Below are 27240 nucleotides of genomic sequence, written 5' to 3' on the forward strand. Positions count from 1 at the left end.
GTGTAAATAGAACAGCGGGCAGGCTAGTGGCGGGAAGGAGATGAAAGGGCCAGTGACAGGACCGGGGACGGATGGCTTCCTTCCATTGAGGCCCGGCCATGGCGTTTATATTTTAGGGAAGAAAGTCAGAGGAATGTTTACATGGGCAGGAGTCTGGGGTCAGACCAGTGGAGGGGGCAGTGTTAATCTGTAGGTTCCAAGGCCTTGATGGAGGGGCTGGTTGAAGGTTCATGGGGACCGGAAGGCAGGCAGGCAGCTCATTTCTCAGCCTCGTACAGAAGCCCCTTCCTGCAGCCGCAATCTCGCACGCGCACGTGCGCGGGCACTCATGACTGCAAGCCTTGCCTTTGCCCGGGCCTCTCTGTCCCTGTGTCCTGGGCCCAGATCCTCTGCTTCTCCACCTCCACCCTTGGGACCATCAGTAGAGTCAGGGGGAGGGCAACATCTGGAAGGCAGGTGGTCTGGGGCAGAGCAGCAGCTGGAGGGCAGGTGTAGAGGGAGTTGGCTAGAGCAAAGGGGCCTGGGGCTGGGGGTGGGCCCTGAGTGCGCAGCTGCATCGCAGCTGGTGGGGGGCCCAGGCAGAGACTCGGCATGGAGCCGAGATAGAGGGAGGGTGGGTGTGCTGGGTGGGCCCAAGTTCAGGGAGGCTCCAGGATGGGTGGAGACCCGAGGAGGGGGTGTTGCCAGCAGCAAGTGCAGCCCCGAGAGCCTGTGCTTCCCTCTTCCTTGGGATAAATATTTATAGATTCATTTGCCGTCTGCCATACACACTTGGCTGCTTACCTCCTGGTAAAAATAGTGCAGGCTCCTCCACTCCGCCTGCTTCTTCCCATCCAAGACGGGGGACAGAGGGGCCCAGGTGAGGCTGCTACCCTGCTGACAGTAATGTGTTCTAGAGCCTGACGGTCTGCACACAGGCTGAGTGTGATGGGGTGTGACCATGAGCCCTGTCACTGAGTTTCAAAGAGGATCCACGCGTGGGTGCTCTGGGTTTGGGTTGGACAGCACAGACCTGGTGCTGTGGACAAACATGAATAGAACGGGCATTGGCTTGGGCAGGGGCCACAGGCCCCGAAACCATGACCCCTGAACTAGGAATATGGGGACAAGGCTGTGTAGGCCTTTCTGTAGCAGTGGAATAGGCTGGCATAACCCCGTCCCTTCTGGGACAAGAGCATACGTATCAGCAGCTTGTGACAAGGCAAGGATCCTGGTTCACTGAGAACTGTATATTTGAAGGGCGGTTAATCGGCGGGTACAAGTCCAAGCACTTACCTTTGTGTGGTGGGAGGTCTCTAGGCAGACAGGAATATAACCACAGGTGGGCTCTCAGGGTACAGCTTTTCATGGTATTTGATCATCATCTGTCACAGCCCTGAGCAGAGCCCCGCACCCTGACCCATACGGGACATGCCAGTTTCCCTGGAAAGAGCTATGGAAAGTAGATGGAATCCCTAGATGCAGAGGTATTGTGAGTAGAGACCTTCCATGTGGCCGCTGGCCTGTGTCTGGCCACACCACACGATCTGACACAGAGTAGGACCCCACCAAATGCATGGTGGACAGCTGACAGGTTGATATATGGGATGGCGATGTGTATGTGTGTCTGCCCTTGCTAGTCTTCCTGGCCATTGTGCCCGAGACCCTGGGAGGCCTGATGAGGGCAGAGGACAGGCTCAGCAGTGCGAGGGGATGGCCGCTACTCTAGCAGCTTCTCTGGCCTTTCCGGCTGCTCAGTGGCTGCCGTCAGAGATTAAGCACAGGACGTGTGGCTTCGGCTGGTCCCTCACTGAAGTCCCAACACGTCCTCTGGGTCTGGAAGCAGACTTCCAGGGCTACGAGAACTAAAGGGAAGAAGGAGGTCCTAAGACCAGAAGAGTGGCCGTAGCAGGGCTCCGAGGAGCTGGGTTCGGGTAGCCCTCACTGAGGTCTGTGGGAAGGAAGCAACCATAGGAAATGGCCAGACTTCATGTGGGGTGGGGATGCGAAAAGCAGAGGAGACTGATGGAGGGAGGCCTGGGAAGGCTCCCGAGCGGCCAAGGAGAAGAGCCCTGCCACTCAGTGGGCAGAAGCGGGAACTAGAGACGGGGGCAGAGCCAGAGACCTGATCTGGCAGAAGAGCTGCCAGAGAACAAGGTGCTCAGGGAGGGGAGGTGCCAGCCGAGAGCTGCTGGGTCGGTAAGGCGGGAGGTTGGCACAGGTTGGAAGCTGGCTGCGGCCAACTCTTCCCCAGGGACCCGTGGTGAGGTGGAAGATTCAGAAGCAGAGCCAAGCGGCCAGCAGCACACATTGCCACTGCCAGCCTTACCGCATGCCAGCCCTTCACCTGCCCATGCCTTCACTTCCTGTGTCAAAGGACATGCCCCCTCACAGAGGGGCTACTTCGGGCCAGGCAAGCCTAGGAAAGTCTTTCGGGAACGGGCACGGGAATTCTTGTGTTGGAAAAGCCATTCCTTCCTCCTTCCTTCCTTTATCTTGAACCACCTCGCTCATGTCGGACGCTGTGTGCAGTTGTGGGGCAGAGCACTTGTGAGTCCAGCCCTGGAGCACCCGCCCAGGCTCATACAGGAGATGGGCACAGGCCCGGTGGTCTCGGGCAGTTTGACAGAACTGTGGTCCGTCCGTCGGGGGGATGGAGAACTGCTTTGGGGGTGGCTGTGTTTGGTGTGCAGGCCTCTCACCTCCGTGCCCTCCATCCCTGCAGCTGAAGGCACCCGGTGCACCGACCCACCTGCGGGCAAGCCTCCCATGGCAGCCAAGCGCAAAGGCGGCCTGAAGCTCAACGCCATCTGTGCCAAGCTGAGCCGACAGGTGGTCGTGGAGAAGGGAGCAGAGGCTGGCTCCCAAGCTGAAGGTAGCCCACTCCGTCCCCGGGACAAAGAGCGCAGTGGCCCTGAGTCTGGAGTGACCCGGGCTCCCCGAAGTGAAGAAGACAAGAGACGGGCTGTGATCGAGAAATGGGTCAATGGGGAATACAGCGAAGAGCCTGCACCCCCACCGGTGTTGGGGCGCATTGCCCGTGAGGGCCTGGAGCTGCCCCCCGAGGGCGTCTACATGGTCCAGCCACAGGGCTGCAGCGATGAAGAAGACCATGCAGAAGAGCCCTCCAAGGATAGCAGTTTACTGGAGGAGAAGGACTCGGATGGTACGGCTTCGAAAGAGGACAGCGGCCCCAGTGCTAAGCAGGCTTCAGGTGTGTGTCTGGCCGTGGGGGAGGGCGGGGAAGGCTGGAAGAGGGCCCAGTTCCCTGGAGAGGCCCAGCAGGCAAAGGTGGTGTATCCAGGGAATTCTGCCTCATTCCTCCAGACACGGGTACCTTATCCAACCTAGCAAGAATAGGAGAGATGGGGTGGGGGAGAGACAGACGGAACTGGAGAGACGGGAGGGGGGAGAGATGGGGGGGAGAGACGGAACTGGAGAGACGGGGTGGGGGAGAGACGGGGGGGGGGGAGAGACAGACGGAACTGGAAAGACGGGGTGGGGGAGAGACAGACGGAACTGGAGAGACGGGGGGGGGGGGGACGGAACTGGAGAGACAGGGTGGGGGAGAGACAGACGGAACTGGAGAGACAGGGTGGGGGAGACGGAACTGGAGAGACGGGGGGGGGGGGGAGAGACAGACGGAACTGGAGAGATGGGTGGGGGAGAGACGGGGTGGGGGAGAGACGGGGTGGGGGAGATGGAACTGGAGAGATGGGGGGGAGAGACAGAACTGGAGAGATGGGGGGGGGAGAGACGGGGGGGAGAGACGGAACTGGAGAGACGGGGGGAGAGACAGACGGAACTGGAGAGACGGGGTGGGGGAGAGACGGAACTGGGGAGACGGGGTGGGGGAGAGACAGACGGGACTGGAGAGATGGGTGGGGGAGAGACAGACGGAACTGGCAGCTTCCTGAATATGAGCAGGCCTTGGGGAGCTGCTAGCAGTGGGGCTTTGAGAGGATGGGGCAGGTGGACATGTGCACAGACAGACTGGATAGATGAATGAGCAGATGGTGGGTACACCGGTAACTGTACAAACCTGCAGAGGGATGAGCCTGCTTGGGGCCGTGCTACCTGGCCATGGCATGCGGCTCGTGTCAGCGGTAGCATGGACGGCATGAGTTCTCAGCTCTAAGTGCTCTCTTGGTAGCTTAATGAGATGTCTAGAAAGGACTGTGTGCCCCCACCCCACCCTGTCTCTTTCCCTGTGTCCCATCCTGCCCTCTGAAGCAGGGTGTCTCAGAGCCAGGAGCCTGGCTCAGCCCAGCAACGGATCCCCTCAACATGCAGCTGCCCTGGACATGCTCCTCTGGCCGACCTGTTTCCCACAAGACGGCAGAGGCCTGGTTTCATCAGTGTCTCCTTGTCGTTAGGACACAGCCGCCTTCCCTGTTTCTGCTCCAGGGGAGGGCTGGCCTGGCATTTCAGACAGGAGAGGGGTCTCCTCTTGGATTGGAGCCCTGGGACCTGGGGCCTTGGCTCTAGTCCCCAGACCCTTCCCAGGCTTATTCCTGGAGCCCTGCACCTCCCCTGCCTGCTCCCCTGTCCCCTTCCCCCTGCAGCGAGGGGCGCATCTCCTCCCTGTGCGGGGAGCCCTGCGCAGCCACATAATTATGCATATAAGATATAAACAGAGCTGTTTAATTATCCTTCGCCACATCAGTGACAGAGTAATTAACAAACATTGCAAGATCAATGAGGAAAAGTGTGACCTTCAGTTTCCTCTGATAGGAAAAGCCCTTGCTGGTGCCAGACACAAGGTGATTGTGCTGGGCCTGAGGAGAGGAGAGGGATCGCACAAGGACTGCTGTCCCTCCACACCCTCGTCCCACACCCAGCTACACCCATGGCCAGGGCCACCAGGTAGTCTCCTCCGGCCTTCTTCCCCTCCTCCCAGGAGCAGGGTGTGGACTGTTGTGACTGCCGCCCCAGGCCTCCAGCCTGGACCCCTCTCAGCCCTGAGCACTGCATCCTTAGCCCAAGCCTCATCTGCCCACCATGGGCTTGGCTCCCGAGGACTTTGGCTGTCTGTGGGACCCCTGCTGCCCCCTCCCTGTTCAATGCTGCCTGCCCTTCAGAGCCTTCTGTTTCTCTGCCATATATAGTGAGGCCTCAGCTGCCTCTAGCTATTTTTAGCCCCTTTCCCTGGTCCCTGAACCACTTCATCCAGCAATCAGAGCCCACTCCCAGGCCAGCCCCCAACCTGTGTGTCTGGAGCTCAGGCTTGTGCTGACCCATCAGCTTGCCAAGGCAATTGTCTCTAAGCTCCTTGAGTTACTCTGGGTGTCCGAGGAATGTCTGACTGTCCTCTCCTGTCCCTAGTGGGGTCCCACTGCCCCCCATGATGGTTCAGAGCCCCTTCTTCCACTGGGCTTTGTCTCCTGCTAGGGTACACTGCTCCATATCAGCTCCCCTTCTGATATGCCCTCTGACTCCTAGAGCTGGCAGCATTGGAGGGAGTCCGGAGGCCCCTCTGGTCACGCCTTCCCTTGGCTGTGTTCTTAGGAATTCTGGCCTGGAACCTGGTTGTTTTGAGTGTGCTCAGGTGGGGAGGACAGGAGAGAAGGTAAAGCAGGGCAGTCCCGGGCTGTTCTAGCTCACTTGTCTGCGTGTGCCCGACCTGGATGCTGGGAGTGGCCCACCGTAGGTGTAGAGCAGGAGTTTGGGGGAGACATGAATGAGCTTGTGTATGCTGGGGACTGTCCATCTGCTGTGGGGACAGACTGTATGTGGAAGAGACAATGTGAGGGGCTCACTTCCTCCAGCACTGCTGAGGCTTGTCCTGGGTCCCTGGGTGTGGGGCTTGGGGATTGTGTATGTGTGTATCTGTAGAACAGGGATATGAATTTAGTGTGTATATAACTATTCAGTGTGTGTATAAATGTGGGCACATTATTATGGGTATGTGTGTAAGTGTAGTATATGAGATTATGTCTTTGAGTGTGTATATGAGAATATGTGTGTTGTACATATGTATATGTGTCCTTATGTGGGAGAGAGAGAGGGAGAGAGAGAGGAATTCTCAGAGTGTTGGATATGAATGGTGGGGACCATGGACACACTTCCCTCAGTCCTGTTGCCCTGGATCCAGCAAGGCTCTGATCTTCACTCTCCCAGGTGACCCACCCTTATGTGTGAGCAGAGGATCTGCAAGGTGACCAGGAGATTTGAAGGACTTGTCCTTGATACAAATTCTGGCGTGGTGGTGGTGGTAGGCACTGATTAAGTCTGAGCAGACACAGAGACATAGTCCCTGCCTCTACTCCGCTCTGTTATTGGGGCAAAGTTTGAGGAGGTTGGTCAAGAGATCAGAATATGAGGCATCTTAGGCCACGTCCCTCATCTGCCCAGGGGATCCGTGAAGCACTAGGCATGATCCTCCAGCCAGGCAGAACTCAGCCGCCCACTCACAGTGACTCCCTCTACTTTGGGGTCCCTCCTGTCTAGTTAGTGGTCCCCAACCCTACCTGTTCTGTTCCTTGTGACCGCTGCCCCCACCTCAGGAGGCAGGTTGGGATCTTGCCTTACTTCCAGTAAAATGGCTTCTCTTTCATATTAGGCCAAGGCGAGAGAGCGGAGACATTTATGAAACTTTGTTTAATGTACTGAAAAGCCATCGGCCAGAACATTTAGGAAATTGATTTTCCTGGCATTGATGAACTCGTTTTATTTTACCCCAGTATTAATTACTTTTTTTTAAAACAAATTAATTTAAGAGTCGTAAAACCTAACAAGTGAGCCAAATGTCCATAGATCATGTCCTGCTCCGCCCCACCCCACACTGGTCCCCTCCCTCCATGGGTGGGGGCTCAAGGTAGAGGGGCTCCCTGTCTCTTTCTCCCCGGCTCCCTCCCAGAAGTGACACACCCCTCATTCCCCTGTAGGAGAAGCCTCCTCTCTGAGGGACTACGCCGCCTCCACCATGACGGAGTTCCTCGGCATGTTTGGCTACGATGACCAGAACACTAGGGATGAGCTGGCCAGGAAGCTCAGTTTTGAGAAGCCGCATGCAGGCTCCACCCCTGAGGCGTCTGCCTCTTCCATGTTGCCCACGTCAGAGGATACCCTCAGCAAGCGGGCACGTTTCTCCAAATATGAGGAATACATCCGTAAACTCAAGGCTGGCGAGCAACTTCCCTGGCCCGCCCATGGCAGCAAGGCTGAGGACCGGGCAGGCAAGGAGGTGGTGAGCCCCTTGCCCAGCCTCCGGCTACCCAGCAACACAGCCCACCTGGAGACCAAGGCCACCATCTTGCCGTTACCGTCCCACAGCAGTGTGCAGATGCAGAACCTGGTGGCCCGCGCTTCCAAGTATGACTTCTTCATCCACAAACTGAAGGCAGGCGAGAACCTTAGGCCTCAGAACGGAAGCACGTACAAGAAGCCATCCAAGTATGACCTGGAAAACGTCAAGTACCTGCACCTCTTTAAACCAGGGGAGGGCAGCCCTGACATGGGCGGGGCCATTGCCTTCAAGACAGGCAAGGTGGGGCGCCCGTCCAAGTACGACGTTCGGGGCATCCAGAAGCCAGGCCCTACCAAGGTTCCGCCCACCCCCAGCTTGGTTTCTACACCCCTCGCCAGTGTGCCCAGCGCTCCCAGCGCCCCTGGGCCGGGACCTGAGCCGTCTGCCTCCCTGTCCTTCAACACTCCCGAGTACCTGAAGTCAACCTTTTCCAAAACAGACTCCATCACCACGGGAACTGTCTCCACTGTCAAGTAAGGACCCCCCCCCCCCAGCCCACTGCCTGCATGAACCCTGGATAGGGGCCAGACTGGATAGGGAGGTCGACCTCCTTGCCTGTGGTGGACACTTGTGTAACCCAGATCGCCATGCATGTGCACACATGTACACGCACACACACATACATAGTTGCTCTCGTGCCCTCATCCAGTGCTCTTGCACTGATCCTACACCTGCATATGACACATCTCCTACCTACCCTTACACTCACACACCTGTGCATTCCTTAGTTACTAACCTCCGCTGCCATGACCTGTTCCCTCTGCCCTCTGCCCCCTGCCACAGGGCTGAATGCAGGCTGTGGTTGGTAGAAACAGCTCACTCTGGGGTGGGGGTGGGGGTGGGGGCTGGGGTCCAGGCGGCGGCCTTGGCGGCTGGTTCAGAGCCTGGTCCATGGAAAAGGCAGGAAGTTAGGTGTAGGTGGGAACCGTCACCCAGGGATAGAAGATTGGCCTGGGTGACAAAACAGTGGGTCTTGTAAGGCCAAATGACACCCGTCCCTCAAGCCATTTCCTCTGCTCAGCAGTGTGGGCCTCCAGGTCCTGGAAGCTGTGAACCGGGCAGATCGGGTCTGTACCCTTTGGTTTGAGGGTGTGGAATGAATACGGCTACCCTGCGCGTGTGTCTGGCACTGTCCTCCTCCTCTGCCCCCCTCCGTTGCCCGGTGTTTCTCCTCAGCCTTTACCCCACTCATTCCCATTGCTTGTTGGGGGCCTCGGGCCCTGGCTTCCACCCAGGCTCACTGTAGGCCTGGCCGGGCCCTCCAGCCCCACCTGCTCAGGGTAGCTCACTCCTGTCAGAGGTGGACTAACCGAGCCCCTCTGGGCTTCTGCCAGCACACGTTTTCCACACCACCCTGAGTGCCCCAGAATATGATACAGGGCCCAGGAGAGAGGGCCCAGGGCCCAGGGCAGGGAGCTACCCATCAGACACTCCTGGGGTCTGAAGCCACCCCCGTCCGCTAATCGGCTGTGCCCTCCCTGTGTGTCTTACCAGGAACGGATTGCCCACAGATAAACCAGCTGTCACCGAAGATGTAAACATTTACCAGAAATATATTGCCAGGTAGGCCCCTGGGGAGGAGCCTGTGGACAGAGGTCGGGGGGAAAGCCAGGAATGCCCAAGGACTCTGGGACCACCTATGTATTAGCTCGTCCCTCAGGCCGAGAGGCTGCCTTCTCCACGTCTCCTTTCTCTCTGCCTAGCCTCCCCAGAGAGGCTGCCCCTGTGTCCATCTTAGATCCTCCCTTCTGTGACAGGGCAGGCCACACAGTCCTTGGGCAACTTATAACCCAAGTAGGGCTGTGGGGAAAGGCTTGGTACCAGGTCTGCCACAGGTGAGGATGGGGGCCCTCTGCCGCCGCCGCCGACCTGGGTCCCGCCTTCATGTGGGGCCTTGGATGGAGTGCAGACCACAGAAGAGCTGTTGGGGTTGGGGGAAATAGTCATTCTCCTGCCGTGGCCTGCTGGGATCCCGGGGTTGGGGGGGATGGGGGTCAGGAGTGGGGGAGGGGGACTCTGATGAAGCCCAGCCTTGAGAGCCATCCTGAAGGAGGCGGGATTGGCAGATGAAGATCCATCTCCACACATTGCCCAAATCGAGCCTCTCAAGGCACAGGTGGCAGGGGACACGCCCTGGCGGCATCTGTCTTCCCGTGGTCTTCCGTGGTCTTCTCCACCCTCTGTCTTCTCTTTATTGTTATCACCGTCATTGCTCTGAGAGCCTCAGCAGATGGCCCTTCTGGCAGCTCCCATTGAAATGCGGCTTGCCGGTGGCTTTCCCTGTGCGGTGGGGTTTCTTCCCCCAGCCCCCCATGCAGTGCATCACCCACGGAAGGGAACAGGCTGCCTGAATGAGGCGCCTTCCCCCGGGCTCTTATGGCTGGCCCCGTCTGGCCATCACCAAGGCTGTGAGAACCACGCCCTGCCTCATCCAGGCCCAGAGAACGGCCATTCAGTGGCCAGCGGTCCAGGGCTCCTGGCCGTGTACTTGACTGGGAAGTCAGCCCCCTGCCTCGGAAAGCCAGACAGATGCCGTGCTTTAAAAATTCATAACTCTGGACTGTTTCAAGTGTCAGGAGAAGCCCAGAACAGAGAGAGAGACTTCAACACCTCTCATAACATCCCAGGGTTGGCCCGGCCGGGGGCCCCTCCCTGGTCAGAGCTGGCAGGATGTGGGGAATGGGAGGGGGATGGTCAAGCCACTACTTGCCAAAGCATGGGCTCTAGGTCTCCCCTCTGCGCTGTCTCTTACTCCAACTTGATGCTGTCCCCACCTGAGTCCCGACCTCTGCTCCAGCTGGCGCTGCCTTCCAGGCCGGTGCTAGCAGTCAGGCAGCTTGGTAGGCCTGGGATTCCTGACAGGGTCCACTTCCTGGCCCTGGCTTTCCCAGTCTCTGCCACTTCACCCTTGTCCCTCTGTCTTGCCACCCAGGCCCTCTAAACCCCAGAAGAACGTCCTCAGGGCCCAGGCAGAAATAGCTGTTCAGACCTGGGTTCTTGAAGAGTCCTTCCAGGGACTGGCATCCCAAGATGGGTCTGACCTTTCTCTCCTCTTCAGGTTCTCAGGGAGTCAACACTGTGGCCACATCCATTGCGCCTACCAGTACCGAGAGCACTATCACTGCCTGGACCCAGAATGCAACTACCAGGTATGGCCACGCTCTGCTCACCCGCCAGGTCAGCGTAGATTCTTGCTGGAAGTAGGTGGGGACAGGAGCGTCCTCCACTAGCTATCTGAATTTCACGTCGGTATACGGGCAGAGAGCACAGAGCAGCAGTCTGCATTCCCGGGCTCCTGCTAAGCAAGCAACCAGTAGGGTGTCTGCAGCAGCCATTGATGTCTTAGTGGTGCAAATCCCTTTCCCTGGGAGTGTGGCAAGGACAGGGCTATACCCATTGGTTTGCACCCTCAGTTAACCGTCTTTCCGGGACTTGCAAGGGTTGGTCTCACTGCTTCCTTTTCAAGATGAAACACTGAGATCAGTGCTCCTGGCAAGTACAGAGCTGGCGCAGAGGTAGTGCTGGGCCATCTGCAGGCTGCTTCCTCTGTCTGGCCTGCTCAGCCTGTGCACTGAGCACTAGGGAGGATGTGTCATCAGCCACCAGAGCCCTGGCCCGATGGGCTAGCCCAGTGCATCTTTATGCTCCTGGGTGTGGCCATGGGGAGCCTCAGGAGAGGTCAGGGAAGGAACTGTGGTTCCTGAGTCTTTGGAATCATTCCCACCAAGGGCCAGTGTGCCGGGAACTGGCTGGGCAGTCTGGGCTGCCTTGACCCCAAGCAGGGTTATTTATAGGGTGACCCGAGGGCCTTAGGGCCAGCCCTGGTCCAAGCACTCTTGGCACATGGACTGGGGGCACGGGCTTCTGCCAACTTGGTGCTCTCTCCTGGCAGAGGTTCACAAGTAAGCAGGACGTGATCCGACATTACAACATGCACAAGAAGCGCGACAACTCCCTGCAGCACGGCTTCATGCGCTTCAGCCCGCTGGACGACTGCAGTGTCTACTACCACGGCTGCCACCTCAACGGGAAGAGCACCCACTACCACTGCATGCAGGTGCCTGCTGGGCCGGCAGCCTGAGCCGCCGCCTGCCACCCGCCTCCCTGCCCTCTGCCCCAGGAGTCAGGGGCCCGACTGGCCAGGACCCTCCTTTTCTCCCGATCCAGGATAGGGGTGGCTGGCGAGTAGAGTCCCAGAAGCTCAGATGTCGGCAGTGTCTGGTGGCCAGGGTGGGGCCGTCCCTGTTGCCATACTTGGTGTGGGGGAAATTCAGTGAGCTGTTTATATAGACCGACATTTTTTGGGCTTTAACACCAAGAGCAGCATTGCAAATGATTCCCGCAGAGGTTTTTGTTTAATTCTTTGTTTTAATGCCACACCGAGTCTGGGCTTTTTCAAGGTGTCAAGCCCAGGAGGAGCAACTTTGGGTTGCAAATAGCAGCCCACACGCCTCCCTCCCGGTATTTGTCAGGAGTTGTTATGGCCTCTCTGAAACAACCTGGTGTGAGGGGAGGGGGGCCACCCTCCGGGCCTGAGACGGTGCAGACACTGGCACGGCACGGGCCAGCCTTCGAGGGTGCTCAGAGACAATGCTTTTTACTCAATATGGCAACGTTGTCTGCCTGGCCCAGCTGCAGTGGGTGGGAGGGCCCCGTGCCCAGGAGCCATCCGCTAAGGAAGTCCCAGAGCTAAAGGTGACCTCCAGGGTCCAGCTCTTGTCCAATCCCAAGGCTTTAGAGAGATAGAGCCACCAACTAGGACCCCCAAACCTAATTTCTCGAGAAGATGGGACCCTCATCTGGGCCTGAAAGTGTATTGGGTCCAAAGACAGCCTGACACTCCGCAAACAGATCCCAGTCACTCCTGTGGAAGGCTGGAAGGTCACTGGAGGTTGTCTTTGCTTCAGAGCCTGGGTCAACCTGAGGAGTGTGAGGTTTGGAGGTGCTGGGCTCCCCTGAGCCCTGGCTCCAGCCACAACACTGAGTTGGTTGGCCTGGGAGGATCAGGCTTGCGCCCCTGACCACATTCTGGCCCGTGCAGGTGGGATGTAACAAGGTGTACACAAGCACCTCGGACGTGATGACCCATGAGAACTTCCATAAGAAGAACACCCAGCTCATCAACGATGGCTTCCAGCGCTTCCGAGCCACCGAGGACTGTGGCACAGCCGACTGCCAGTTCTACGGACAGAAGACCACACACTTCCACTGCAGGTGAGCGAGTGGCCTGCTGAAGGCCGGAAGAGGCACCGCGGGGAAGCCGGCCCGTGGACCACCAGGGCCCTGCTCCTCCCGGGAGCAGAGGCAGGAGTCAGGGCTGCTTGATGGCGCTGCCTGGGGGTCCAGCCGAGTCGTCCCCTCCCCGAGGGTCCGCCCCTCCCCAGAGCAGGGGCCCATCAGGGCGGGGCCTCCCCTGGGTTCCATGAGCCCCGCGACAGCGCCCCCCATGTCCCATGCAGGCGCCCGGGCTGCACGTTCACCTTCAAGAACAAGTGTGACATCGAGAAGCACAAGAGCTACCACGTCAAGGACGACGCGTACGCCAAGGATGGCTTCAAGAAGTTCTACAAATACGAGGAGTGCAAGTACGAGGGCTGCGTGTACAGCAAGGCCACCAACCACTTCCACTGCATCCGCGCGGGCTGCGGCTTCACCTTCACCTCCACCAGCCAGATGACCTCACACAAGCGCAAGCATGAGCGCAGGCACATCCGCTCCTCGGGCGCCCTGGGGCTGCCGGCCTCGCTGCTGGGCGCCAAGGACACGGAGCACGAGGAATCCAGCAACGACGACCTCGTGGACTTCTCTGCCCTGAGCAGCAAGAACTCCAGCCTGAGCGCCTCTCCCACCAGCCAGCAATCTTCCGCGTCCCTGGCCGCCGCCGCCGCCGCCGCCGCGGCCTCTGCCCCCACGGCTGAGGCCGTACCCAGTGCCACCAAGCCCCCCAGTAGCAAGATGGCGGGCCTGCTGCCCCAGGGCCTGCCCGGGTCCATCCCCCTAGCCCTGGCCCTCTCCAACTCAGGCCTACCCACAACCGCACCCTACTTCCCTCTCCTTCCTGGCCGTGGGAGCACCTCACTGCCTGTGGGATCTCCGGGGCTCCTGGGCGCCATGTCCTCTGTGGCCACAACGTCAGCAACCCCTGACATGCCCTCTCTGGTGGCTTCTGGAGCTGGAGACTCAGCCCCCACGGCCGCCACCTCTCTCCCGGTGCCCCCTGCCTCCATCATGGAAAGGATCTCTGCGAGCAAAGGCCTCATCTCGCCCATGATGGCTAGACTGGCTGCGGCCGCCCTCAAACCCTCTGCCACCTTTGACCCAGGTGAGCAGGCCGGGCCCTGCCCGGTCAACAAGCACACTTGGAAACTGGCAACTCCCAGTACCCAGACTGAAGAGCCCAGGGCAGGCTGGGAAGAGTGTCTGCCCGGTCCACTCAGCAGCTCTTTCTCTTGGCCTGTTCTCTGTCTCCATCTTGTTGATTTTCTCTCTGGGGGGGGGGTCCCTCATTTTGGCCACACACCCAGGGACTTTGTGCCTCTGCTTTTCTGTATGGGGAGCGGGTCAATAGTCCCTGTCTCCGAGCGCTTGCGTGTCCTAATGGCTCCAAGTCTCACTGGCTCTGTCACCGGTGTAGTCCTGAGCAGAGCTACCCCACGCCCCTTCCTTCTCTCGGGTCTTCTCTAGCTGCCGCAGAGTGGAGCGTGAGCCCAGGGTGTGGGCATTTGCAGCCCAGGCCTGGACAGCACCCCGGGACCAAGAGCTGACTCAGACTCTCTCCCTCTGCCCCTTTCTCTTATTCCTCCCTCCTCTTCCTTTTCTTTGGGAGGTTGTTTTTATTTTGTTTGTTTGTTTGTTTGTTTTCCCTGCCCCTCAGAGGGTGATCAGTGCTATTTGGATTCCTGGAAAGAGTTCAGCTCACACCTGGAAATGGCTCCTTCCCCTCATTCAACAACCACTGTGCTTGCCCAGAGTGGCGCCCTGGCTACTTGCTGAGCTGGATGCTGAGGACAGACATAAGCCCCACCCTGTGGAGCTCTTGGGACAGGGACAGACCTGCCCCTCAGGCACAGCCTCGGCAGCCTGGTTGTCCAGCCTTCATGCTCTGCTCCCATCCAAAACCATCTCAAAAGTCAGCCAAGGCTGAGGTCCCTCCCACCCACGTGGGGCCCCGATCCCACCTCTTGAGGATGCGGGTTGGGGGGGGGGGACCTGCGCTTTTTCTCTGGAGCCTAGGGTAGGCGACTGTAGGAGCTGCTGTAGTGTGAACTCCCGAGGACTGGAAGTCCTCTCCGTTCCCAGGCAGAGGCCCACGGCCCAGTCTGGAACCCTCCCTGTCTCCCACTCCAAGTCTGGGAGGAGTCTTGCTGTAGCTCCATTCCTCCAGCCAGGGGCCTGCAGGTAGAGCCACAGAAGGCTGCTACCAGACTGCCGGGGTATTTCTTTTCCCTAGAAAAACTTCTCCCCCTCATCCCCCAAAACAGAAAGGTCAGGTAAAGAGGAGGGGAGCTGTTTCCCTTTATTTTTAATAAAATGTCACTCCCTGTCTGTGGAGCGGCTCTCTGTAAGCTGTAGTGCCTTGGGGCAAATTAATATTTCAGTCACTTGGGGATTGTGGAGCAAGGCTCACTGGACACTGTCCTGTCAGCAACTTTCTTTGCCCCTGCCCCGCCAGCCGCCTGTGGCCTCTTCCCACCAAGCTCTCCCTCGTACCCAGCCAGGCATCCAGGGCAGGCCTGGAGTCTTTGCCCCGGACAGCTTGACAGACGGAGAGGTCACATAGATTGAACCACCCTGATTGGCCGTCAGCCTTGATAGCCCTGACACAGCAGATGCCCTCCTCAGGCATGCTCAGTGCAGCCAGAGTTGTCGCCTCGGCAACAGTGGGCAGGGACTACGGAGGGGCCGCTCCCAGTCCAGATCTGCCACTTTGCCTCAGCATTAACGGAGTCTTTAATAAAAGCTTAAGCGGCAGCCCCACAAATCGACTGTGACAGTTGGTGGAGGAAATGAAGGGCCCCTGTCCCCGCCCAGGCCCCCTCCCCAGCCGCCCACCCTCCTCCTCCAGGAGGCCCTAAGCCAGGACAACTTTGACATAATTTTGCAATAATTATCACTTGAAGAATTGCCACACAGGGGTACACGTCGCAAGTGATCACGTCAGCGGGAAGAATCGCTGACCAGCAGCTAGTCCTCCTGGGGTCCCCCGCCTATCCAGCCCGCTGCCCTTCCTTCGGGTGGTGGGGGTGGGGGCATCAGAGTTTGTGCCTCTGTGAAACCTGAACCCCTCTGATCCCATCTCCCCTCCCCTCCCCTGCAGGAAGTGCGCAGCAGCCCACCCCCAGCAAGTTCCCCCAGGCCCAGGTGAAGCAGGAGCCTGGTGACAGTGTTGGCACCCCCGGCCCCCACGAGGCCTCCCAAGACCGTAGTCTAGACCTGACTGTGAAGGAGCCCAGGTGAGGCAAGGCCAGAGAAGCCCCTGCGGGAGCTGGCCTGGGCCCCGGAGAGGTGGCCTGGGCCTGTGTTCTCAGCCAGCCCTGGGGACCTGAGCTCACCCTCCTGTCCAGGGTTCACTCTCCTGGTGTGTAGTTAACGGCAGAAAATCAAAGCCCCAGAGCCTGGGCTGGCTGGCTGGGAGGGAAGGGCCTCTGGATCTGGCCTCGTGGATGTCTGAGTTGAAGCCCCCTGGTTTGTGTGTTCTAGTAATGAATCAAATGGCCACGCAGTCCCGGCAAATTCATCTCTTTTATCCTCGCTTATGAATAAGGTAAGAACCATCCATCACACGCCTCCCATTCCCCCACCCAGAGAAATTAAAGCTGTGCTGGGGGGTTGGGGGGATGTGTTTGTTTTTTAATGTTTTCCCTCTAATAAGATGAGTTTGTACCATTTAAATTTTGAGGCCATTTTTCATCGAATATAATTTCAGAGCCACTGCTTACAAATTAATTTAATGAACTGGCTGAAGAAATATATTTCAGCCCCTGACACCTTTTTTCCCTTCGGATGGAGGGCTCCAAAAGCTTTTCCGGAACCCTCTAACTTCTCTGGCCCTCAGTTATTAATGTTATTTATTTATTTTATATATTTTTGTTTGTTTAAAAAGGGGTGGGGGAGGGGCACTAAATTGGGAGCAAAGCATCAATTCCCACTTTTCGGCTTGAGTAATGGTCTCGGACGCCTTCCGGAGAGGTCGCTCCAGAACATTTATTTTAAATAATGCAGGGTCTTTGTAAATTATACATCATCTCAAATATATTTTCCCCTTCACATGATAAATTTGACTGCAGCAAGATTAATTTGGTTACTGTACACAAGTGACTGGGTTGAAGAGGGAGCGGGGTCTGGGCTGGACCTCGTGTGGTGGGTGGGCTCCGGCTGGGCGCCATCGGTACAGCAGCCCCCCAGCGTCGATGGCCGGCTGCCTGCCCTCTCCTGGTTGCTCTCCTGCTGTCCTCTGCCCCTCTGGTCACTGCCCCTGCTCCCTCACAGCCCTTCTTCCTCAGAAGCCTACCAGCTCCTCTCCCACGTTAGCAGCAGCGGTGAACCTGTTTGCTCTCACCCCATGAGTCTGCCTTACCCTCCTTTGGGTGCCTTTTGTTCTCAAGAAATTCATAGTCCGCCCCCCCATCCCTCCGCCTGCATTTCTTTGGAATACCTTCTGGAAAGGGAATGACCAGGGAGTGGCCAGGCCAGGGGAAAATGGGCTGCAGTGTGCACCCTGAGGAGAGCCTCAGCTTCAATGATGGCTCCAGCAGCAGGCTAGTCCGCTACCTGAGGCCCTGCCTCCAGGGGGCCAGAGCCACAGTCTTTCAGGTGGGCCTCCTCTCTAGCAAGGCCAAAGGGGTACCTGTGTTCCCTGCTCCCAGCACCCACAGGGCTCCGGCAGTCAGGAGGACAGGCACTGTCTGTCCTGAAGTTCCCCCAGCTCCAAGCTCACCTCTGTCCTTACAGATGTCTCAGGGCAACCCCGGCCTCGGCAACTTGCTGAACATCAAGACAGAAGTGGAGGGGAGCCCCGCTGTGGAGTCCTCACCTTTCGTGGGCAAGGCTGTGAAGGCGCTTGTTCAAGAGAAGCTGTCAGAGCCTTGGAAGGTTTATCTCCGCAGGTGAGGGCTCTACAGGGAACGGTGTGGGGGCGCAGAGGGTCTTGCTCTCACCCACCCTGGTGGCCAGAGCCCCACCTCTGACAGAGGCCCCCTAACTGCTGAGCTCCTTTGACTAGGTTTGGTACCAAGGACTTCTGCGATGCCCAGTGCGACTTCCTCCACAAGGCCCATTTCCACTGTGTGGTGGAGGAGTGTGGAGCGCTTTTCAGCACCCTGGACGGGGCCATCAAGCATGCAAAGTGAGTGAGGGGCTGGGGGGGGGAGGGTGACCCTTCAAACAGCCCCGTACATCCGTGCTGGGCCCCGGGCCTGGTTGGGATGGAAGTCTCCAAGCAGTATCCCAGGGCAGTTATTACCAGGCCACAGACCTGGCTTCTTCATAGGCCCTACCCAAGGCAGGGGGCAGGCTTCCCTCCCTCCAGCACACAGACCCAGAGCACCAGCTGCTACCTGCCAGACCTAGTGGGGCCAGCAACCCTGCACGGGTGCCCCCCCCCGAGAATATTTAGAAAGGCCAGGGCCCGGCTAGAAAGCCTTGGTTTGGATCCAGGGCGCGGCTCCTGGGTGAAGGCCTTTCTAGCAGCATGTGAGACCTTTCTATTCCCTTTGACCTAATGAACTGCAGTGACTTTGTGATTTCCATGGCGATAAAAAGCAATGCCGGCCAGCGCTGCCTGTGACAGGACTCCGTACGTCTCTAGGCCCCACGTCAGGCTTTCCTCCTGGCTGCTGCACCAGAGTCTACCAAACCCTGCGAGTCCTCCTCCCTGTGACTCTCAGAGCACTCCCTTAAGGGGAGGGGCCTGATGAGACAGGCCTGTTCTGCTAGCTCAGGACACAAGTCAGCAGTAGAAAGATGGAGTTAGGGTCTAGCCCAGGTTCAGAATGACAGTGGGATCGACAGTTGGTTCGCAAGTTCCTCTGCTTAGGTAAGGTCATAGGAGACCTCCAGAGTCCAGGGTGGGAATGAGGCAGAGCTCCTAGGCCCCTGAGTTGTGACAGGGTCACATGAGGGGACAAGCATGCTTAGGGAAGAGGTGACCTGGCGGTGGGTCCTCTTGACCGATGTCCTGAGACACCTCTTCTGCCTCTCATAGCTTCCACTTCCGGACAGAGGGAGGAGCAGCGAAGGGAACTACAGAGGCTTCCTTCCCCGCCTCTGCTGCCGAGACCAAACCTCCCTTGGCGCCCTCGTCCCCACCGGCACCTCCTGGCACCATGGTCCCTGGATCTTCCCTGGAGGGGCCCGCTCCCAGCCCCGTCTCCGTCCCCTCCACCCCCACCCTGCTCGCCTGGAAGCAGCTGGCTTCCACCATACCCCAGATGCCTCAGATTCCCTCGTCAGTGCCTCACCTGCCCACTTCGCCCCTGGCGACGACGTCTCTAGAGAGCGCCAAGCCTCAGGTCAAACCCGGGTTCCTCCAGTTCCAGGACAAGTGAGTCCCTCCGTGAGCCGGCACCTGTCCCCATGTCTTGGGAGTGGGTGTAGCCAGGGCAGCAGGAGGCCCTGCCCCTCGCCCTGCAGAGTTACACTGCTGTCCCCAGCCTCTGGGACTTAGCTGTCCAGCTGCACACTTGTACCAGGTAGCCAGTGGGCGGGGGACGAGCGTGCCAGTGGCCTTGGCTCCAGTGGTCCAGGAGGATCCTGCAAGGACTGGCTGGGGTGAGCTAGGGACAGAGGTTCCTCAGGAAATTTTCCGGGCCTATGAAAAGGCTGTGTTCCCTCTGGGCCACCTTGCTGGCCAGCTCTGAGGTGCGTACCCAGGCTGAGTGAATAGGGAGCAGGGCCTGGTCCCTTGAGACCTTCACAGTGGTCAGGGGTGGAAGGGACCTTCTTCACTTAATGGTGGTGGCTTCTTGCGGCGAGAACGGTGACTTTGTATCATTAAGTGTGTGGCTTCCTGTTCTCAATAAAAAGTAATAAATTGGATTATTTATACCACCTGAGTAACAGCTGTCCTCCCTCTCTGAGCACCTGGGGCTGGGCCCACGGCATGGCAGGGTCAGTGCTCTTTGGTCCCTCTCGGGTCCCCTGCGCTCCCTCCCTCCCTTCCCTGATATGGTTAGCATCTTTAGTTTCCTGGACTTGGCCAGAGCTCCCACTGTGGGTCCAGTGTCTGGAGACCACACCTCCCCACAGCCCTCTGTAGACTGGGGGCTTCCCAGCCACGGCTGCAGCCCCCTGGCACTCAACCCTCACAGACACTAGAGAGTGGTCCAGCTCTTCCCTGCTCATCACCACCTCCGCCGCCGGCCCCCATCCCGTCCCAGGTTCCTAGGATCTTTGGGTAAGGGGGGCACTGTAGGCCCCAGTTGACCCTGGGATGTCCCGGCAGCTGTGAGCCTTAGCAGGCACTGACACCAGGCACATGTTACCACTTGTTCACACCCCACAGTAGTGGCACTTCCTGGTAGGGCTGCCCACCCATCTGCAGTCTGTCAGTCAGCCACATCCACGGCAGTGCCATGTCTTACCAGCCAAGCTCTTTCTGGCATCCAGCCAGGACTGGCAGCACTATCCATTATTTTTATGCCCAAGAAGTTATTGCAGTCAACTTATCTCTAATCCTGAGGTGTGGCCTTGGAAACTACATGTCCCAGCATGCACTGCTCCGAGCACCCTACATATGGCAATCCCCATGTACCAGGCAAGAGTTCCCAAAAGGAGACAGGGATGCATGCTGGGATCTGTAGTCTCCAGCTGACTCATTCGGTTGAGCAGGAGGGTGGCCCCCTGCATTCCCCTTGATTACACCCCTGGTGACTGAGAAGGGAACCCTAACACAAACCAAGTGAGGACGTTGGCGGGAGGGCTTGAGATGCCAATGACCTTCTGGGCTGTGGTTTCCTTCTAGCGATCCATGCCTGGCGACGGACTGCAAATATGCCAGCAAGTTCCACTTCCACTGTCTCTTCGGGAACTGCAAGTACGTCTGCAAGACCTCGGGCAAGGCCGAGTCCCACTGCTTGGACCACATAAACCCCAGCAACAGCCTGGTGAACGTGCGAGACCAGTTTGCCTACTATTCCCTACAGTGTCTGTGTCCTAACCAGGTCAGTGAGGCGGGGTGGGGGGGGGGCCCAAGGCCCAGGGCAAGCTCCTCCTGGCAGAGACTCTACTTTTCACACCATTTTTAAGTTGGCCTGCAGCAGACCCTGGAAAGGACACTCACTGCCTGTCCCCAGAGCCCCTAGAGGCTCCTGGGCAGGGGTCCAGACTGATGATGCTCAGTTGGTGAGCGTTGTCATTTCAGGCCTGACTCCCAGTGGTGACTAAATGCTATCTCAGCCACTGTGTGTTTGACATCATTCATGTTCATCCTGGAAATAGCTATGCCCCCTTTCCCCAGAGGCCTAGAATTTTAAAATAGGCTCATTGGATAAAGAAATAGAACAGTCCATGCCTAGACATAAAGGACAGCTCAGGTTTACTTTAAAGGCCTAGTCCTAAGACTGCTACGTAGGGCTGCCTGAGAAGTCACAGGTAAGGTCTAGGTATGCAGAAACGACTGCTAGGATAGATTAGTGATGTCTGCCTAGGTCTGGTCATACAGGAATGAACTTGAAAATAGATTAGTGATGTCTGCTCTGGGTGTGGCATGAGCAAAGAATGACAAGATTACCAGATAGGATGTTTTAATAGAGTGACAAAGGAGACATTTATGCAACTGCGTTTTCTAACTCTGAGCGTGGAAGAACACAGGTGCTAAGAACCTTCCATGGCCCAGAGACAAGCAGGAGCCCACAGATGTTACTGACTGAGCTGACACACATACGCCTTGCCTCCCTGTAGCACTGTGAGTTCCGGATGCGGGGACACTACCACTGCCTCCGGCCGGGCTGCTACTTTGTCACCAACATTACCACCAAGCTGCCGTGGCATATAAAGAAGCACGAGAAAGCAGAGCGGCGGGCGGCCAATGGGTTCAAATACTTCACCAAGCGCGAGGAGTGCGGAAGACCAGGTACCTGAGGCCAGGGCTGGGCAGGGACTTCCAGTAGGTAGCACTGTGGCCCTGATCCCTGGAGTCCTGGTAGCCTGGGCCATCTCTCCAGGTACTCATTTCTGCCGCCACCCCCCGCAACCCCATGATCTATGAGAGATGTCACCGATGTCGTAGGTCAGGTGTCGTCAGACTGCTCGTAAAGCATCAGAGCCCAGAAATCCCAGGAAGAGGGCAAGAGTGGCTGCAAGGACCAGCCCCTCCCAGCACCCTGGGCCACACCCCTGCATCCAGGGCGTGGCTGGTTGCCTTTTCCTTGAACAGGGTGAACAGGGAAGACTTGATCGGTCCGAAAGCTCTCCCGTTTTGAGCTCGTTTTGTCCAAAATGAGCTCAGTTTGTCCGTTTGTTCATCCATTTCAGCCGTCTGTTCTCTTTTAAAGCATTTAACATATGCTTGCAATTGTTCTTAGTGCCAGCAGTCAGGTAGATTCTGGGCAGAGGCGATGTCTACAGGCCAGGCCTCTTCTGGTCCCGTGGTCATGGTAGCAGGGACTTGGGGAGTCCATGGAGGCTGCTGCCAGGTGCACTCTAACCCGTCTGTAGGCGAAGGGTGAGACACTCCAAGTTAACTGCCAGAGGGAAGGAAAACAAACCTTTCCTCAAGTATTAGTTCCGAGAGGCCCCGTGGCCTGCAGGGGGCTAGTGACCCCAGTGGCAGGTGTCCCGCTTGGCCTCTGCTGGACCAGGCTCAGCTTACAGCCGTCAAGGCTTCTGGACTGCCCTTATTTACTCAACTTGTGGTGTTTTTAGTAGTAGCTGAGGCCAAACAAAGCTGAGAGATGACATACGACACCTGGCCAGCCCGGTCCCCTGGCAATGGGCAGGCCCTCACCTGCCCTTCGCTGATGATGCCTGAGGTCCTGCGCCTCTCTGTTTGTTCTCAGCCTAGAGCAGAGCGGAAGTGGGGGTTGGAGGCAGGGTGGAGGGCAGCTGACCTAAACAAGGTCTGCCCCGGAGAAGGTGAGGACAGGTGGCTTGCTGAGAGGTAGTTTCCCGAAGGTCCCTGGCCCTGGAGCTGTGGCCTCTCCGTGAACGGGGTAAGGGATTAGGCCAAGCCTGCCCTGTGTCCCCATGCAAGCCAGAGGGGAGGCCAGGGGTTAGCTTGCCCGGCAGACTTGGGCTTCCCGGGATGAGCTGGCTGCAGGTATTCCCTTAGAGCAAGTACGTTTTCCCCAGATGGCATCTGCCTCCGAACCACACCGCCCTGTCCCTAGCACACCCTCTGGGGAGGCTCATGCCGTGTGGCTCCATCCGCAGGCTGCAAGTACAACCAGGTGAACAGTCACTTCCACTGTATCCGGGAAGCCTGCCAGTTCTCCTTTCTGCTCAAGCACCAGATGACCTCGCACGCCCGGAAACACATGCGAAGGATGCTGGGGAAGAACTTCGACCGTGTGCCCACCTCCCAGGTGAGAGCCCAGGCCATGTGGCGCAACTGTCCTGGCTACCAGGGGCAAGGTCGTGTTGCCCAAAGTGCCCACAGGACCCGTGGCCTGCTTTCTTAGGGCCCCTCCACTTCCTTTCAGGGTCCCCCGAGCCTGATGGATGCCGAAACAGATGAGGGCATGGATTATACCGGCTGTAGCCCCGGTGCCGCCTCCTCCGAGTCGTCCACCATGGATCGCAGCTGCTCCAGCACTCCCGTGGGCAATGAGAGTACTGCCGCAGGTGAGTGGCAGGCCTGGCCTTGCCGGCTGGGCCCCTGCTTCCCAGGCCCAGCTCTGCTGAGTCTTCCTTGGGACAGAAGGTTGATAGTCGAATGGCCTCTGAGGACGAGATGGTGTTCAGGAGAACAGCTGTACAGCACTGGTCACTGAGGCCCCTCCTGACGCTCTGCCGCCCACCTCCAGGTCACTTCAGATTCCCTAGAGAGGGACCAGGGCTTATCCCGTTAGCCGCAGAGAAAGCAGCATAGACCCTGTGCCAGCCTTCCTCCTGGCCTCCGTCCAGGACCCAGGGCCCCTGAGAGGCCCCCGCCTCCCGGCCCTGTCCCTGGACACCCGGTGCCTACCGTGACCTCGGCCCGCACAGCACCCACCGGCCTCTCTCCTCTGCCCCCATCTTTGTCGTACCTCTCCACTCATCTGTCCACACATTTCCATAGTGCACTTGCTGTAGCCATTGGGTTTCTCATTTGGTTTCTTTTTGTTTGTTCTTTGTTTTGTTTCGTTTTTCTGCTTTTCTCCACCCTCTCCAGGCTGCCCGGTTCCTCCTCCTCCTCCTCTTCCTCCTCCTGCTGCGTCTGGTGACGAGGCTGCTCGTGGGGCTGCACCGCCCCCCCTGACTCCATCCTTCCCACCGGCTGTGCTCCGGCCCCCCCTCCCCCCCCTCCCATGCCTCTTCTCTCCGTCCTGTCTGTCATACTCTCTGCTCAGTGCCACTCTCGGAGCCAGCCGGGGCCTGGCCCACCCCATCAGCAGCCCACCCAGCTTCCCGCCCATCACTGCCACTCCAACTCCAGTAAAAAGTGCCACCCCCCTAGTTCAGGACGCTGCAGGTAACTCATACATGCCTTCTTGCCAGTATCTGCCACCCCGACTGATCCTCAAGGCTATGATCCAGGACTGGACCCTTTTCTGTGGCTAGCAGAGCCAAGGGCAGCCCCCCCTCCCCCCGCAACAGCCAAATACTGCAGAGAACAGATTGCCAATGCCAGGGTCCTTATGGGTGACCTGTGAGATCCTTGTCCTCCTGGGCCTGTGAGGGGCGGAGTCCACTGCTCTTCTCAGATCACTTGGGAGCTCCCCGGGTCCAGAGGGTTCTGATGCTGGCTTGAGTCTCCTCCCTCTGCCGAAGCTGAACAGGGGGAAGAAATCTGTGGCGCCTCCAGGCTCACTCAGTGCTCGGTGCTAGATAACTCTTGCCATCCCAGCCCCACACCAGTGCCCTCTTGGGAATGGTGCTGCCCCGTTCCTTGGGTGGACAAGGTCACCCCAGGTCTCTAGCCATGCGCTCCTGCTTCAGTTCTTGAGCCCAGGTGTTGTACCATCCCCAGGGGTGGTGGCCCTGAGCGGGCAGAGTCAATTCAGCCACTGAAAGCCCTGTTGCCAGCAGAGCCAGGCAAAGCCCCATGACTTCAAGCTGCAGGGCTCCGTCCCCACAGATTTCTAGACCTTACCCCCTGCCTGGATGTCCCCACACCATCCCAGCCCTTGGTGTCTCTTCATTTGCCAAAGCTGGGTGATTGGGTCTTCTTCCCAATATGCTATGACAGAATTTTGAAAAAGGGTGGTAGGGAGCCAGGCATCCTGGGAAGGCTCAGGGAAGAAGATGCCTCATCTACCCTGGGCAGGGCCAGGCCTGGGGTCTTTTGTTCTTGGGGAAGGAGGGATGGAATGCCAGGGCTGGTGGCCTCTTCCCCAGTGTGATAGAGCCAGTAGGAGGCAGTTGCGGATGTTGTCGGGTGCCTTCCAGGAAGGCAGAGAGAAGCCTGTGGCCACAGTCTTCCTGAGCCCTGAGAAGCAGGCTAGGACCAGGGTGGCTCTCAGGGGATCCCCACTGAGCCCCTGAGTTCAGGTCTCAGGCCAGGCAGAAAACTCTGAAACCCTAGAGAAACTTCTGGTATAGAGAGATGTTTCTAGGGGCAAAGGAGTCACAGGCCCACAAGGCCCTGGGGCACTCAGCATCCCTGCTTCCAGGAGGCAAGCCCTGCTGCACAGACAGTTAGGCAGCCGAGACTGGTGAGCTGGCAGGAAGGGAGCCGGCCTGTCCCTCATTAGAGGCAGGCGTGTGATGGCGTCCTGGCCTGGGTCCAACTTGGGTAATTACACTCTGCCGACCTAGATTCCCAGCTTCCCCTTCAGCTTCAATTAGCACTGGGATGTGTCCTCACTTCCCACCCAAACTGGCCAGGAAGCAGCCACCACATCCCGGGATGCCTGTGTGGTCATCCTGCAGACCTAGAAGGCAGGGGAAGCCTGGGACTCCCTGCTGTTCCCAAGGGGGCTGTGGGAGAGGCTCCCGGCCAGGGGAAAGCCAGGGTGTTGCTCCTAAGCGGTGTCTGCTGGCCACCATGCCAGGATCAGGGGCCCTGTGTGGGTGTGACCCTGGGAATGGTGCCCACGTGGGCCCTGCTGCCAAAAGGGCACCCCTTCCACCCTGACCTCTCTCTGCCCCTCCCTAGGGAACACCATCTCCATGCCGACAGCCTCAGGGGCCAAAAAGCGCTTTTGGATCATCGAGGACATGTCTCCCTTTGGCAAGCGGAGGAAGACAGCCTCCTCTCGCAAGATGCTGGACGAGGGCATGATGCTGGAGGGCTTCCGGCGCTTCGACCTCTACGAGGACTGCAAGGACACGGCCTGCCAGTTCTCGCTCAAGGTCACCCACTACCACTGCACGCGGGAGAACTGCGGCTACAAGTTCTGCGGGCGCACGCACATGTACAAGCACGCCCAGCACCACGACCGCGTGGACAACCTGGTGTTGGACGACTTCAAGCGCTTTAAGGCCACGCTCAGCTGCCACTTCGCCGACTGCCCGTTCTCGGGCACCAGCACGCACTTCCACTGCCTGCGCTGCCGCTTCCGCTGCACGGACAGCACCAAGGTCACGGCGCACCGCAAGCACCACGGCAAGCAGGACGTGATCAGCGCTGCCGGCTTCTGCCAGTTCAGCTCGAGCGCCGACTGCGCTGTGCCCGACTGCAAGTACAAGCTCAAGTGCTCGCATTTCCACTGCACCTACCCGGGCTGCCGCCACACGGTGGTGGGCATGTCGCAGATGGACTCGCACAAGCGCAAGCACGAGAAGCAGGAGCGAGGGGAGCCTCCCGCGGCCTCGCCGGGCGCGCCTGTCAACCTGGACGGCTCGCTCACGCTGGCCGCCGAGCCCGGCTCGCTGCTCTTCCTGCAGACGGCGGCTGCGGGCCTGGGCCTACTCGGGGACACGGGGGACCCCGGCCCGCCTGCCACCATCCCCGGGCCTCGCGACGGTCCTGCCGCGCCCGCCCCTGCCGCCGCTGCCACCGGCACCGCTGGGGAGTCCTCCCAGGAGGACGATGAGGAGGAGCTGGAGCTGCCCGAGGAGGAGGCCGAGGACGACGATGAGGATGACGATGAAGAGGACGACGACGACGAGGAGGAAGATGATGATGACGACGACGAGGACCTGCGCACCGACTCGGAGGAGTCGCTGCCCGAGGCTGCGGGCGAGGCGGGCGCGCGGACCCCACTGGCGGCCCTGGGTGGCCCCGGCCCGGCGCCCACCGCCACGTCACCCTAGCTGCCGCGCCACTCCAGTCCCCTCTGGAACTGCTCTGTATGTGAACCCCTGTGTACAGACCCCGCTGGGCCGCCCCAGGGAGGGAGGCGCCCTGGCCCCGCCGGTGCTTCCGGACCCCGAGTCCGTCTCAGGGCAGAGGCGGGGACCCCTCTGGTGCTCCGGGCCGCCCGCGCCCTCCCTCCCGGCCTGCCCGAGCGGGTGTTCAGGGAATAGCAGGTGCTGTGTCCGGGTGGCAGCGCTCCCCTGCGCTGGCCTGCGCTCCTCTCCGTGCCCACACGCGAGGTCCTTGTTTGCTCAGGGGCTCCCCGCGGGGGTCACCGGGATGCGGGGCGGCAGGCACCTGTAGCATCTGGCGGGGCCCCCCTAATGCAGCTAAGACCTCCCCCCGACTCGGGGGAGGGCGGGCCGAAGACGGTCGGCATCAGCACGGGTGACAGACACTACAGGGACATGGAGGGAATCTCATGCAATCAGCAGCGAGTCAAGTCGGCATCCCCGCCCCAGAGCGAGCAGTGGTCCGGGTCTGGTGCGGCTCAGGCCCCGGCCCACCCTCCAGCGAATCGAGGCTGTGGTCCAAAGCAGGCACAGCTGGAAAGGGGGGTGGGGCGCTGGAGGCGAGGGTCTCGGTCACTCTGTTGCAAACAGGAAGGATGCGACTGGTTTTGGCTTTAATAATC

General features: G+C 58.9%; 1 protein-coding gene across 3 annotated transcripts in view; it reads left to right on the forward strand.

Annotated features, from left to right (window-relative positions):
• Positions 1-27240, forward strand: part of Casz1 (castor zinc finger 1) — a 146159-nt gene extending 118919 nt beyond the window's left edge. For 2 of the 3 annotated variants that reach the window (XM_006975227.4, XM_006975226.4), the window contains 18 exons: positions 2705-3193; positions 6867-7701; positions 8723-8791; positions 10287-10377; positions 11121-11285; positions 12270-12442; positions 12688-13550; positions 15546-15681; positions 15929-15992; positions 17180-17334; positions 17451-17573; positions 18432-18770; positions 20190-20388; positions 21128-21299; positions 22598-22749; positions 22867-23008; positions 23538-23837; positions 25464-26694. In XM_006975227.4, the coding sequence (XP_006975289.2) occupies positions 2705-3193; positions 6867-7701; positions 8723-8791; positions 10287-10377; positions 11121-11285; positions 12270-12442; positions 12688-13550; positions 15546-15681; positions 15929-15992; positions 17180-17334; positions 17451-17573; positions 18432-18770; positions 20190-20388; positions 21128-21299; positions 22598-22749; positions 22867-23008; positions 23538-23837; positions 25464-26563 (5567 nt within the window). In that variant the 3' untranslated portion in view covers positions 26564-26694. Of the gene's footprint in view, positions 1-2704; positions 3194-6866; positions 7702-8722; positions 8792-10286; positions 10378-11120; positions 11286-12269; positions 12443-12687; positions 13551-15545; positions 15682-15928; positions 15993-17179; positions 17335-17450; positions 17574-18431; positions 18771-20189; positions 20389-21127; positions 21300-22597; positions 22750-22866; positions 23009-23537; positions 23838-25463 lie in introns of all 3 variants that reach the window. The other variant, XM_015994145.3, reaches the window with a different exon arrangement.

Source organism: Peromyscus maniculatus, chromosome 2 (assembly GCF_049852395.1).
Source record: "Peromyscus maniculatus bairdii isolate BWxNUB_F1_BW_parent chromosome 2, HU_Pman_BW_mat_3.1, whole genome shotgun sequence".
Taxonomy (NCBI): domain Eukaryota; kingdom Metazoa; phylum Chordata; class Mammalia; order Rodentia; family Cricetidae; genus Peromyscus; species Peromyscus maniculatus.